Source organism: Sesamum indicum, linkage group LG10 (genome assembly GCF_000512975.1).
Source record: "Sesamum indicum cultivar Zhongzhi No. 13 linkage group LG10, S_indicum_v1.0, whole genome shotgun sequence".
Classification (NCBI taxonomy): domain Eukaryota; kingdom Viridiplantae; phylum Streptophyta; class Magnoliopsida; order Lamiales; family Pedaliaceae; genus Sesamum; species Sesamum indicum.
In genome coordinates, this window is record NC_026154.1 from 11,814,093 (window position 1) to 11,829,370 (window position 15,278).

Below are 15,278 nucleotides of genomic sequence, written 5' to 3' on the forward strand. Positions count from 1 at the left end.
GAAAACCAAGGAGAGATAACAAAGATAATAACACTGATGAAAAAGAAAGGGTTAATTATGTTGCTGATGAATCTGGAGAAGTGTTTGTTGTTTCTGATGTGAACTCTATGCATCCCATGAGCATGTATGAATGGCTTGTTGATTTTGGTTGTACTTTCCATATAAGTCCTTTTAAAAACATTTTGTCAAACCTCAAACTTGGTGATTTTGGTTCTGTCCCCATGGCAAATGAAAAAAGTTATGATATTAAAGGCATTAGTGATATTTCTTTGATTTTCAATGATGGTTATAGAATGACTCTCAAACATGTTAAATATGTTCTGAACTTAGCCATAATCTTATCTCTTGTGCTGCATTAGAAGATGAGGTATTAGAGGGCAAATGGGGAAAGGGCATTATGAAAATCATGAAAGGTTCTCTTGTTGTTTTTAATGCTGAAAAGAGACGCAATTTATATTTATGCTCTGTCACCTATGATTCTATGGCTGCATCTGTGAACATGCATGATAAATCTTTTCTCTAGCATAAACGTTTTGGGCATATCAGCCAAAAAGGACTTGAATTTCTGAACAAAAAAGGCATCTTATGTGATAAAGTTGACAAATTGCCATTTTGTGACGAATGTATTATGGAAAAACAACATCGTGTGCATTTTCCTGCTACACCTACCCCAAACCCTTCTATGTCATCTTGCATACTTGATTACGTTCATGCTGATGTATGGGGTCCTTTTAAAGAACCCACCTATGGTGGAAATCGGTACTTTCTGTCAATCGTTGACAATTTTTTCAGAAAAGCTTTTGTTGTCTTACTAAAACACAAATCTGAGGTTTTCGAAAAGTTTGAGAAGTGGAAATTTTTTGTTGAAAACCAAATTGGAAAAAGGCTTAAATCCTTGCGTACTGATAATGGGCTTGAATTCTGTAATAAAAATTTTGATGATCTTTGTGATAAATTTGGGATTAAGAGAGACAAGACCAATCCCTACACCCCATAGCAAAATGGCGTTGCTGAACGCATGAGCCGTACTTTACTTGAGAACGTGAGATGTCTACTGATCAGTTCAGGTTTACAAAAATCATTTTGAGGTGAAGCAGTTTTAACTGCTGCTTACTTGATTAACTTGTCTCCTTCTGTGCCATTATTGAGTAAATCTCCTGAAACTATTTGGAGTTGTAAGAAACCTGATATTTCTCTTTTTCGTACCTTTGTTGTTCTGCTTTTGTTCATCAAAATTCTGATAAACTTGAACCTCGTTCTATGAAATGTGTTTTTATTGGTTATCCTGATGGGGTTAAAGGGTATAGGTTGTGGGTTCGTAACCAACCTGGTTTTAAGGTCATTATTAGCAGAAATGTGACTTTTAATGAGAATGAGATGCCCTGTCTTTCAAAACCCGAAATAGAACAAAATGACATAACCTTTAATAAGGTGGAGGATAACCAAGAAGAGGGAGAGATTCTAGAAGAGAATAATGAAGATCAAAACATAGAAGAAACCATAGAAAACCCTTTAGAAAACAACCAACTAGCACGAGATAGGGGTAGAAGAGAACGAAGGATCCCTTCTAGGCTTAATGATTTCCAAGTAGCACTCAACATTTCTGAACCTTCAAACGTAGACGAAGCTCTTAAGTCTAAAGAATGGCTTGGTTCCATGAATGAAGAAATGAATTCCTTAAAGGATAACCATACTTGGGATCTAGTGCCTAAACCAAAAGATTTTTCCTTAGTGGACCGCAAATGGATCTTTAAAATCAAACAAGAAAACCCTTTAAAATACAAAGCTAGATTAGTAGCCAAGGGTTTCACTAAAAAAGAAGGGATAGATTATAATGAGATATGTTTCCCTGTTGTTAAATACACCACTGTGCGTATAATTCTTGCTCTTACTGCTCACTTTGATTGGGAGTTAAAACAAATGGATGTCAAAACTGCTTTTTGCATGGTGATCTTGATGAAAGCATTTATATGCAGCAACCAGTTGGTTTTATTGATAAAAACAAACCTGATCATGATTGCTTGTTGAGAAAATCTTTATATGGCTTAAAGCAATCTCCAAGGTAATGGAATAAAAAGTTTGATATGTTCATGCTTTCCCTTAACTTCAAAAGAAGTGACTATGATCATTGCTTATATTTCGAATTTTTTAATAATATTCCTGTCTTTCTTGTTTTGTACGTTGATGACATGCTTATTGCTAGTCCTAGCATAAAACTGGTTGAATCTTTACAAAATTATCTTTCCAAAAACTTTAAAATGAAAAATCTTGGTGATGCTAAAAGAATTCTTGGCATGGACATTAGTAGAAATAGGAAAAAGTTTTCCATACTTCCAAATCAAAAGACTTACATTCACTCTACTCTAAAAAGGTTTTTAATGGAAAACTCAAAACCCACTTCTATGCCATTAGCTGCTCATTTTCAATTGTGTAAAGATCAATGTCCGAAAACAGCTCCTGAAAAGGAAAAGATGAGTAAGATTCCTTATTCAAATGTCATTGGGTCAATAATGTTTCTTATGGTATGTACTAGACCCGATATTGCATATGCTATAAGTTGCTTAAGCACGTACATGTCAAATCCTGGACCTCCCCATTGGGAGGCTCTAAAATGGCTTCTAAGGTATCTACGTGGTACTGACAATATAGGTATAAACTTCTCCAAGTTCTCTAATTCTATTAATCTTGTTGGTTATGTGGATTCCAAGTATGCAAATGAAAAGGATAGTAGAAAATCCACCACTTCATACATTTTCACTTTGTGTGGCTCATGCATAAGTTGGAAATCCCAACTACAATATATTGTTGCATTGTCTACCACTGAGGCCGAATATATTTCTACAGCTGAAGCATTCAAAGAAGCGATTTGGCTAGAAGGCCTCACTAATGAAATAGGTTTTCTCAAAAATAAACTCACTGTTTTCTCAGATAGTCAATCTTCAATTCAACTTTGCAAAAATCCCGTTTTTCACGATAGGAGTAAACACATTGATGTAAGGTTTCATTTTATTCGTGACATTGTTAGCAAAGAGGTTATCAAATTAGAAAAAGTCAAATCCGAGGAAAACCCAGCAGATATGGGTACTAAGTGTCTTCCTGTTGAAAAGTTTGTTAATTGTCTGAAAATTTTAAAACTCACTCCTGACTAGTTGTATTGCAGGTAAGACGCGATTTCTTTTGCAGGTACAACGGAGCAGGGTTGAAGGCAGTGATGATAATGCCAGATCCAATAACTCCTGACCATTCTTTCTTTAAGGGGCTTTGGTCCAAGGTGGAGTGTGTTATGTTTTGTGGCCCAAAGCTATTATTTATTCGGCCCACTTGGAAGCCACGGATCTGACCCAGCTGGCAGCCCACAACCCGACCTATTTCCTAACACTTATAATGTAACCCTAAACCTATCTCTACCACTCATTCTCACTCTCTCTCTTATGCGTCGTCTGCTCTCTTCTTCTCTCTGATATCTTTCTGATTCTCTTTCTTCTTCTCTTCACCGGTGAAATGGTGACTTTCCATCACCAATGCAATGGTGTTAGGAAAGCCACCATGGCTTTCCTTCTCGGACTCTTTGCTCAATACTATTAAAAAGGGTTCCTCTTCCCCTTATGAGACACGGTTGAAAACCAATGAGAAATCCATCCTTGTGCCTTCATCTTTGTGATTACTGAGAAGAGTCTTTGTGACCGACGTGAGACATAAATCTGAGTGATTGGAGTGTGGTCGGGTTTTCTGGTTTCATGGTGTTACCATGGGTCGGTGACTTTGGGAACGGTACTTACTTGTGACCGGTTTTCCCTTTACTTGGATCTGGCAGAATCTGAGCCGATTTGTGAACTGAGTTTGTTTTCTATTCTTACATTTGTTTATTCAATATTTCTGTAATATTGGTCTGTATTTATTAAAGAGTTTTGTACTCCAATCGTTTGTAATAGTTAATTGGATTGTCTGATATCCACCCTACAGTTCCAAAGGCCCATTGAAATCTAAGTAGATAGCCAAATATCATATTTATTTTCATTCATCAATGAACAATTTCAAAAAACATTTTACACAAGTTCATCACAAAGAAAGATCACTTTAAATACATATATATAGTCATGCACAATAACATATAACATTCCTCTAATTTTACAAATAACAATATACTTTAAATGGCGTTCACAATGAGGTCCATAGTAAAACACGTCTTGAACGATTACAAAAAAGCTGAGTGGATAATTCATCTCCACCAAATCCTATGATTCCAACATTCCCACAAGTATGAATATGACGTTCACTTGTACTAAAATGGGGTTATGTACGGATTCTATATTTTTATTTTTCTACTAAATAGAGTGGTGGGTAATTTTAACACATCCGTATCTTTCATGTTGCATTTCTGTTTTGATTAGTTAACTAAACATAATTAACAATGGTAGTTGAAAAATAAGGAAATTTGCCCAACAAGTTGTCGGGCCAACCTATTAAGTAACTTTCACATTTTTTTGTTGTCCTTTTTGTAAATTATAGTAACTTACGAAATTGCTTGCTTTTAGTTCTCTAACAGATTTTCGGACAATTTTACCGCTATGCAACTTTTAAAAGGCAGTTTTAGTTCATATGCACTCATAAGGGTAAAATTGTCCGAAAATCTGCCAAATGACTAAAAGTAAGCAATTTCATAAGTTACTCTACCTAAATAAAAATGGACATAGTTATTGAACTAAAATTAAAATTAGACATACTTAACGGACTAAAATAATATTTTTCCCTTATAGTACTGAAATAAATTGGACAATAGTTAGTTATTTCATTTTAATTAATGTATATAGAATTTTACATCTTAAACGGATGGGAATGTTACTAAACTTCTCATATTAAATAATATCAATAATAAAATTGATAAGTACTATTTTTAACAAAGAAAATACAACTGTTAAGAAATAATTTGTTAACTTCCAATTATACATATTCAGTTTCAAGAAACAAATTATGCCTAATTTCTTAATTACAAGTAATCAATATAAACTTAGTGAATTATTTAATAATCATAAATTGAACCAATCAACCAAACGAGTCATTAGGGAGTAGCATGACATGTGGAGCAGTAGGAAGACACGTGCCATACTCCACAATTTTCATTCTCTTCTCTTCTTTTTTTTCTTTTTTAATAACTTGTACAAAATTATAAATTAGTCCCTTGATTTTTTGACTTGCATAATTTAAGCCTAAATTCTATAAAATTTCAATTTAATCCCTTAAAAATTTTGGTATATATGAATTGGACTATAATTTATTTTCTAATTGATACGGGACTTTCTAATTCTAGCAAATTGGGTAATTATGTTTAATGTATATAATTTCTTCTGCATATTAAATTAACTCAAATACACTTTTTTGTAAATAACTCTTAAATTTGAAATAGGTAAAAAAGAGTATATTCCTGAGTAATAGTAAATAATTTTATTAAATATTGTACGTAATATTTAACATAATTATTACGGGGTGTCACAGAAAGCACCCGTTACTATGGATGGCCGTCTAGCAGCGGTCCATGGCACTAGACAATAGGTAAAAATAACGTGAATCTTAGGGCTACCGAGTGTCATATGGGTACAATTCTTCCATCAGCCATCTCCTGATCTTCGTCTAGGGCATTAAATTGGTCATTAGTTCTCATCCTGGACTAGACATATATGTTTAATACTCTGATTATGTTTCTCCACTTGATCAACATAGAAAACACTATGTTATTTGATCCGCTGTTGTGGCCACAAAACTCCCGGGAGCACAACACACATCAAAACGCGCAGGAGATTGCTCTGATGTCATGATAGGCGATGGATCCTCTCTTGAAACTCACTAGTCTTCATAAATGTTCTGACTATACTAGAAAAAGGCTTGTAATATACTACATTAGAACATGGTCATCTTTCACCAGACCCTAGGTACAGTTATCCCATATATGAGACTTCGTGGATCCTCAAGTTCAAAGATTAAACCCTATACTATCTGAGCCGATCTATTTAAGTCATATCGATCAAGCCTCACAGGCTTCCATATGACGACTCCCTACAAGTCAGTTCAGTCGGCTTGACAATCTTTGTCAACCACCCACTAAAATTTTATAAACTTCATATGTCTATTGCCTATAAAACAAGGTACCCAGCATATAAACTCAATATAGAACCCTCGATGCCCATTCTTAGGGCTCTCCACTTGGAACTATTCAGATCCAACCCTTAAAAATCAATTTCATAATTGCCATCAAATATGCAACCTAACTTCATTAGTTGATTAGTAATTTGCGGGCTTTGTTGCAATGTATAAAAATTACATGAGGAAGAACAACAAAGTAAGGCCAAATGAATACTTATTCATATTCATTTAATAAAATATTCCAAAATAAAAATAAATTACTTAAATAGATTATACAATAACCAATCTAATTGGTTTTCTTATTGCAACAATTTCTGCATCAAGCGAGGATCTCTCCCCCTTAATGCCTTTGATAATATTGGGTTTGGGACCTTCACCGTCACAAGGTCTTCCACATTGAACTCAATGAAACTGCATTTTTTATCTTCATACTTTTTCATCCGCTTCTGCGGTTTTCCAAGTAATTTATGGTGATGTCAATGTTCTGCTTCCATTCCTGAGAAAAACTATGGGCGAGAAGGGATCTCACACTTTGTGGCGAGTCGAAGGTGTGAGGGAGGAGCAGTTGCTGCCCAATAACAATTTCAAAAGCACTCTTGTTGGTGGAAGGGCTCTTTTGACATTGAAACACAGTTGGACGACATCCAAGAGCATTACACAATACTTTTGAGTACCGAGCACAAAGTGTCAAAGGTATTCTTCAAACATGGAATTGAAGCATTCAGTCCGGCCATCAGATTATGGGTGATAGCTTGAGATCACAAAAGGTTTGGATTCGAGGAGTTTGCACAACTTTATCCAAAAGACGCCAGTGAAACACGAATCCCGAATATTGAGAATATTTTTCGGCATGCCCAAATATTTGACAACATGCTTGAAGAAGAGATGAGTTGTCCTTTCCGCCGTAACATGCTTTGGGTCTACGATAAAAGTGGCATACTTTAATAGTCCGTCTACCATAATGATGTTGGAACCTAGGTATCCCACCTGAGATAATCCTAAAATATAGTCCGTGGAGAGGCTCTCCCACGATCTCTTTGGGATGGAAAGTGGTTGCATCAAACTTGTTTTCTTCTAGTGGTCTGCCTTATCCTCTTGGAAAATCAAGTAAGGTGCGGACATAGGCCTCTACATCATCCCTCATCGTGGCCAATAGTAGGCCCTCTGCACCAACACATTGGTGCGCTCTTCTCCCGAGTGTCTGGCCCAAAGAGTATCATGGCATTTCGAAATGAGTAATTTCGTACCTCCTCGCTTTTTGGTACATATGAGGGGTTTCCTTTGATCATCAACAATCCATCTTCTAACCAAAAATTGACTAGTTTTACCCTGCTCGAAGAGGTGGACCAAGCCCTGCGCTGTAGGACCTTTCGGTAGTAATTTGCGCCCCTGATCCTTATAGAGGTGGAAACCACGTTAAAGAAGGGCGCTGCTATTGACCCCAAAGTCACCAAATCCGTTCTACAGCTCAGGGCGTCTGCTACATGATTACTAGAGCCAGCCCGGTATTCCAGCACAAAATGAGACTCAAACATCCTGCAAGTATACGTGTTTGCTGGTCAACTTCGATGTTGTACGTTTTGACCATGAAGGGAGAGCCCAATAACTAATACCTCCATAGTCTGAACCATTGAACTACGCCCATCAACTCTTTCTCTTCCTCTGAATAACGCCTATCTACATCTTTTAGCTTCATGCTCTCAAACGCAACTGGGTGGCCATCTTGCATTAGGACCCCTCCTAATGCAAATTCTGAAGTATCACTCTCCACCACGAAAGGTTTTGACATGTCTGGTAAGGCCAACATAGGATCTATCACCATCGCTTCCTTTAAGTTGTCGAATGCTACTTGGCATTGAGGTGTCCAATTCCAAGTCTCCGTCTTCTTCAATAAGTCTGTCATGGACTGTGCTATCTTGGAGTAGCCCTTCACAAAATACCTATAATAATTCACTAAGTAAATAAATGAGGTCAACTCATGGTGGCTACCAATCCTTAATAGCATGAACTTTCTTAGGGTCCATCTGAATCTGTTCTTTCTCCACAATGTGCCCCAAGAAACTGATAGTCCCCTTAGCAAACAAGCATTTCGACACCTTCGCATGTAACTCATGCTCATGGAGTCTTGCTAGAACCTACCGCAGATGCTCTACGTGCTCGGCCAAGGTTCAACTGTAGATAACAATATCGTCCAATTACACCACCACAAATTCGTCAAGAAAATCATGGAGTACCTAGTTTAACAAAGTGTTGAAGGTTGTGGGACTGTTAGTCAGGTTGAATGGCATGACAGGAAACTCGAAAGCTCCATACCTCGTGACAACTATCGTCTTCACCTCATCCCCCTCTTGGATTTCGGACTTGCTAATAGCCTAAATCAAGTTTATCTTCTTAAAGTACTTCAACCTACTTAGACGGTGGAAACAGTCTGCCACAAGTGGTATGGGGTATTTATTCTTCACAATAATTTTATTTAGCACCCGATAGTACCATCACATATGTAGGGAGCTGTCGGCCTTCTTCTAGAATAGCAACAATGCACCACATGGCGACTTAGTGGTCTTGATAATACCATTCTCCAACATATCCTTTCGTTGCTTCCTAAGCTCCACAAGCTCAGGCTATGACATTCTATATGGTGCTCTGGCGAAAGGTTTTGTGCCAGGCCAAATCAATTTCTTGATCCACTACCCTCTTAGCTTTCGAGGCAGCTCGATAGGCATCAGGTCCTCGAACTCCTTCAACAACTTTTTATCATGCCATGGATGGGCCCTAGCGCCTGCTTATTCTTCAAAACTAAGAGTGCAAAGTATGATGGTTAATTCCACTTGCGTTCTTTCTCAAACCACATGGCCGATAGATTTTTTTCACCAGTCCACCCAACGAGTGTGGGGATGATACAAGGCTTAGAGCCTGGCATCATCAGTGAAACAACATGGGGTAAAACCATGGTACGTGTGTCTCGCAAAAGCTCAAGCCCGAGGATGAGCTTGAAATCATCCATCACCACGACAAAAAGATTGGTCTTGTCCTCGAATGGACCAACCTTAATCAACACAGATTTGGCCACACCAGTAATAGGTTGTGCAGTCGAGTTAAACACCTTCACCCGACCAGCACAAGTCTGAGTCTCTCCACTTCGGCGCTCGCAAGGTAGTTGTGAGTAGCTCTAGTATCAAACATGGTATGGATTGGCTTACCATAAATCTTCACATCAACCTTTTCTTTTTAAAAGTTCGGGGCTGTACTTCTTCCTCAGAATGGCTCCCAGTTAGAGTCGGGGCAGTTCCCCACCGCCGGTGGCAGGATCTTCTTCGCCGCCACCTGATGGGACAAAATGTTGCACCATTAAGAGATGGCACCCAAGTTGTCCTCGTCCTCCTCTGATTCATTATCGCCACTGGTAGATGCTCGTGGCTCCACTAATTTTACAGGCGACGCCTTGTCAGTAAAGATCGCCAACATATTCAATAGTTGTTTCTTTAGGCAGTCCCGATATCTATACGCGTCTTGGCACAGGAAGCATCTGTTGCTCTTCTATGGCGCTCCCTACTTGTTCTCTTGGAGCCCTATTTGAACTGCCATCTTCGCCCCTCCAAGCTTACTATGTGCAGTGTTAGACATTGTCCGCTTACCCCTCCGGTTCTCAAGGTTGAAATTTGTTAAGCATTCGACCGCTGCTACAGTCGATCCCAAATCAATCACCCGTTGACGCTACAGCTCAAGAAATGCCCGAGATTTCAGTCCTGTCACAAATGTGAAGAGTTTATCCTTCTCCAACATGTCTCGGATATCCAGCATCAGAGCCGAGAAGGCTTTCACATAATCTCACATAGAGGTTGTATATTCCAACTTCCTCAATGCCCGCTTGGCATTATACTCCACGTTCTTCGGGAAGAACTGCTCTCAAATAGCTTTCTGAAGAAGGGTCCAAGTATCTTAGCCTGAATTTCAGCATATTTGGTGCGCCACCATAGTTTGGCATAACCAGCCAAGTACATCGTCCCAATCATCACCTACCTCGCCTCGTCTTCCACGTTTACAGCATGGAAGTATTGTTCCATATTAAAAAAAAATATTCTCGACCTCCTTCTCATCCCGAGCATCATTTTAGGTTTTCGATTCAGGAATCTGAAGCCTTACACCATGATCATGACAACAACAGGGGCGTTACTCACTTCATGTTGGAGAAGACGAAACCTGAATAGACATATGCTCCATCTCACTCCTCATATCAGCAATGCCACTACCTCTGAAAACACTAGCCATTTCTTGGACAACCTGCCGACATTACTCCAGTTCGGGATTCAGCACCGTGATCTCTTGTTCCAGAAAAGGGACCTCCTCCAAATTCATCACCAACTCAGTCAATCGGGAGTTTTAATCCTTCAGGTTAGTGACCCACTCGCTAGGTGACGTTGCCCGTTCAAGCTCTTAGCATCTTGGCCCGTCATTCTAGCAAAACTTGCGTGGGCCACAACATCCCGCCTCAGCCCCATGGGTCAGGTACCGAGGCTCTGATCCACATCTCACAAAGTTCTTTCCGCAATGCGAAACCGTGTGGCTGGTACTTCCGCTTGACAGCAACAATAACAGAACTCCCGCCAACACTCACATGAGAAGACAACAAGAATAGCAACACAAGCAAGCAAAGTGCAGTAGGAAAGCAGTAAATTGATCAGAATGTGGATTTCATTGATAGCGGAGTGCAACAAACATTGTATAAACAATTCTAGTGCAAAAGGATCGTCTTGAGGGAGACACTAGCACTAGACTACACCAAGCTCCTTTTTACAAAAACAATTCTTATTTACAACACCAAATACTGAAAAAGTTGAAAATCGTAACTCAGAAGCCACAAATTCTCCCACGAGTCAATAAAAGTATCTGTGTACAAGACGTAAAAGACAAAAAATCTACATCTAAAAATTCTAAGACTACAAAAATCCAACGTTTATCAATGAAGATTGTTGATCGACCTGAACGATTTGCATCGAGGTGCCTGGAAATGCGGGTGGCACCTGATACGCCGCAAGGTAGCTTAGCCCTTTGCAAATATCCACTGTGCAAATGTTTCTATCAGCATTTCCCTGAGTTAGAACCTCTCAAATAACACTAAAGAATATCTTATGAATATGGCTGTCCACGATTCCATAAATTAATCAAATCAAATCAAAATTAAAAAGTTCGTTTAGTATTCAGTTTGTATTTTCTTAAAATTTCGATTTTCAGTTGGAATTTCAGGTTTTAGTATGGATTTACTAAATTCTAACAAATATCATAATGTTATTTTTATTTATTCTTTATTAATTTTTAAATACTAATTATTTGTATACTTTACCTATAAAAATTAAAAAAATAAAATGTTTATTTATTATTTTTTAATATTTAATTTTTAACATTTTTCTATGTTTATGAAAAATTCGATTTACTGGATATTAATTAGAAAACTCAGATAATTATCGAAATCGAATTGATCAATTCTATTCGATATTTAGCACAGTATTTTAGCATATTGAATTTTTTATTTATTAAAATTTTAGTTTGATTTTTCAAAACCGACACCTCCATTTACAATATATGGCACTATCAGAAATATAACATTTAATTATGGTTAATTATCATGATTGGTAATGAACAGTTGTAGCAAATAGTAACTACGGCTACCACAATTTTCAGCTATAACCAATATTATTATAGTCTAAATATGTAAGGAGAAACATATTCCTGTTTGCCTTTTTCCCTCATTGAATGCTTCATTTTTTAGTCTAAATAAAGTCATCATTATAAGTTAATTACATTTTGTCATTTAAACCATTTATGTTTCTACACTTTGTCATCTAAATTTTGTTTTATGTTAACTTATCATTTCAATTTTATGAAATTTTACACTTTTTCATTTATAATTATTTTTTAACTAAGCTTTTTTATCAAAAAAATCACTACATGCAGTGCACATATGAAATTTAAAGTTATATAATATTATATTTTTAATATATACACAACATGTTATTTTTTCTGATAGAAAAATAAATAAAAAGAGGATTATATGCAGAGTGCAAATTTTATAAAATTAAAATAATAAAATAATACAAAAAAATTTAAAAATAAAATCTAAAAACGAGGATAATTCGAATTGAAGAGACGCTCTACCTACCCTAATAAATGAGCCCAAATAATTGGACCCAACGTGCTGGTTTTTATTTCTTTTTTCTGACCAACACAGAGCACGTCCTGATCCATCATTGAGATTCGTGACTATCCATTGAAAGATTATTGAGGAAACACATCAAACCAATAACTTAATTTATTGAAAAGAAAAGTATTATTTTAGTCCGTTAAATATACATAATTTTAATTTTAGTTTGATAACTATATTCATTTTTATTCGGGTGTAACTTACGAAATTGCTTACTTTTAGTCCTCTAACAGATTTTCGAACAATTTTACTCCTATGCAACTATGAAAGGCAGTTTTAATTCATATGCACTCCTAGGGGTAAAATTGTCCAAAAATCTGCAAGAGAACTAAAAATAAGCAATTTCAAGTTACTGAATATAAATAAAAATGAACATAGTTATCGAACTAAAATTAAAATTAAGCATACTTAACGGACTAAGATAATACTTTTCCATTGAATATCCGAAAACGGAAGAAGAAAATTTAGAATTTGGAGTTACTTCCAGTTGATCCATTGTTGGACAACATGAGCGAGTGCTTGGGTAGAAGATCCCTCTTGGCTCAAAGCATTTCCAGCAGCAATCTTAACATCATTCATCCTGTTTCGAATCTGCTTACCTTCTTCCCCTTGCATCAGTCGTTTCATCAGTTGTGCGATCTGCTCTCTCCCCACAACCCCATTTTCATTCTCTTTTACTCTTATTGCACCCTTCAAACCATCCGTCAAGAACACTGCATTCATCCTGTGCTCGAAGCAGAGCGGCCATGCGATCATCGGCACACCAAACACTGCGCTTTCCAGTATAGAGTTCCACCCACAGTGCGTCACGAACCCGCCTGTTGACCTGTGGCTCAGCACTTGAATTTGAGGAGCCCATGAGGCCACCACTAGTCCTCTCCCTTTAGTCCTTTCCAAGAACCCGTCTGGTAGAAAATCCAATGGATCCTTCACAATGCTTTGACTGTTCAAATATGCGTCGGCAATGTTTTCTTGCGGGGTTCTCACCACCCAAAGAAACCTGTGCCCACTCATTTCAAGCCCCAAAGCTAGTTCGTTGAACTGCTCCACTGATAAGGTCCCTCCGCTGCCGAAGGAAACAAAAAGCACTGATTTAGGTGGCTGATCATTCAGCCATTTCACACACTCAGATCCTCGATCGGATTCGGCTTCCGTGCCCGTCCGGATCAGGGGACCGACTGGATAAACGGGGGGAACATCCGGACGGCGTTGTTCTAAATCCTTGAATGCTTCTAGTTCCAATTCAAGAAAGCTATTCACCATAACGCCGTCGGCTTCCAGGAACTTGTTGCACCAATCCAGAGCCCATTTATGCACTTCACTGTTCCTTTCTTTCATTGAATCCGGTAGATCTTCCGGGCTCAATACAATGGAACCTGGCAACGTGATTGGCTCCTCCATGTCTCTGTATTCCGAAGTGCAAGATTCATCAAGCTTCGGCATCAGTACCGAGAGTGACAATTCATTGGTTGCTATCACATGGAAAAGGTAAGCTGGGATTTCAAATTGCTTTGCTATATCAATGGCATCAATAGCAAAAAGATCCACCACAAGAGCAGTAGCTGGAGTTCCCAACTGCTTGAGCGAAGTCAACGTGTCACGGAGTGCGGGAAATGATCGCGTCAGGCGGACGGACACCAGCAACTCGACTCTTGCGTTCTCCGGAAGATCGTCTGTCGACGCCGGTGGGAGAAACACGGTGTTAATTGTGGTGGGCAGACCCTGAAGAAGGGACTTCTGAGATTTCATGGAAGAACCATCATCTAGGATGATGAGTGTGATAGTGCAGTTATGGTGGAAAACAAGTTTCTTGGCAAGCTCGATGAATGGGATTAGGTGGCCTAAAAAGATTGGAGGAGGTAGCAAGGCTATGTTGTGTGGTGGTTGGGATCTTTGTGTAGCTTCCATGGCGGACCACACACAGATATTGTGTAGTTTAAATCAGCTTATTTTGTATGAACTGGTGAGATTGTTGCAGGGATGCGACTTTTGGTTGTTCTCTATATATAGAGAAGGGATAATTACACTACCAATTTATGAGATTTAGTGTATTTATACATAAATACTCATAATTTAGAAAATTGTATCTAGTAGTCTGGTGTTAAATTATATCTAACAAATATATCTATTTAATCGTCAGACTTCGTTAAATTTGATAATATTAGCGAAAAAATTAAAATAAAAATTAATATTTAGCTCGAGTCACTATAGGTCAATACATCCTTTTGACCAAATACCCTATAAGGATGAGGATATATCTACCCACACGTATTAGCATGTGAAGATGCATAGTGATATTTTGGTCAGAAAAAATTTGTTTGAACTGCATATATCAGTAATTAATCAATCAAGATTAAATATAAATTTATATTCAACTTAGTTTTGTTGATATCAGCAAATGTTTTGTGAATTTTTACAAATGGAAGGCCTATTTGTTAAATAAACACAAACGTCATGGGTACTAAATATAATCTTTTAAAATATAAGGGGTTTGCGTGTAACTACATAAAAACATAAGGAGGGCATTATAATTATCCCTATATAAAAGAAAGGGATAATTTCAATTTTGTCCCCTTAGTTAGTCACTAGATCAGTGTTGTTTAGACCTCATCAATCCTGGTCCTCAATTTTTTTAAAAATGATCAAAGTCGGACCTCTCTTTATTGACTGTCTAAACTGACAACAAGAATACTGTGGAGGAAAATTAAAAATGGCAGTAGAAACAGAATAAAAGATCATCACTAACACACACACGATAATTTCAATTTCGGTACCCTGGACCACAAAACTAATGTTGGTACCCGATGTTGCTTTCTTGTGCATGACATGGACGGTCTACCCATGACTAACTTATGGGACTAAAATTGAATTACCTCGAAACAAAAACAACATTAGCAATATATACTTCTTCACATGCATTAACGCATGAAGGCATACGAGG

The 15,278-nt window shown here is 37.6% G+C and overlaps 1 protein-coding gene across 1 annotated transcript; it reads right to left on the minus strand.

Moving 5' to 3' along the window:
- Positions 12,716 to 14,354, minus strand: LOC105172355 (hydroquinone glucosyltransferase-like). Its single transcript, XM_011093742.2, has one exon. The coding sequence runs from the start codon at positions 14,243 to 14,245 to the stop codon at positions 12,815 to 12,817; it is 1,431 nt and encodes a 476-aa protein (XP_011092044.1). The 5' UTR covers positions 14,246 to 14,354; the 3' UTR covers positions 12,716 to 12,814.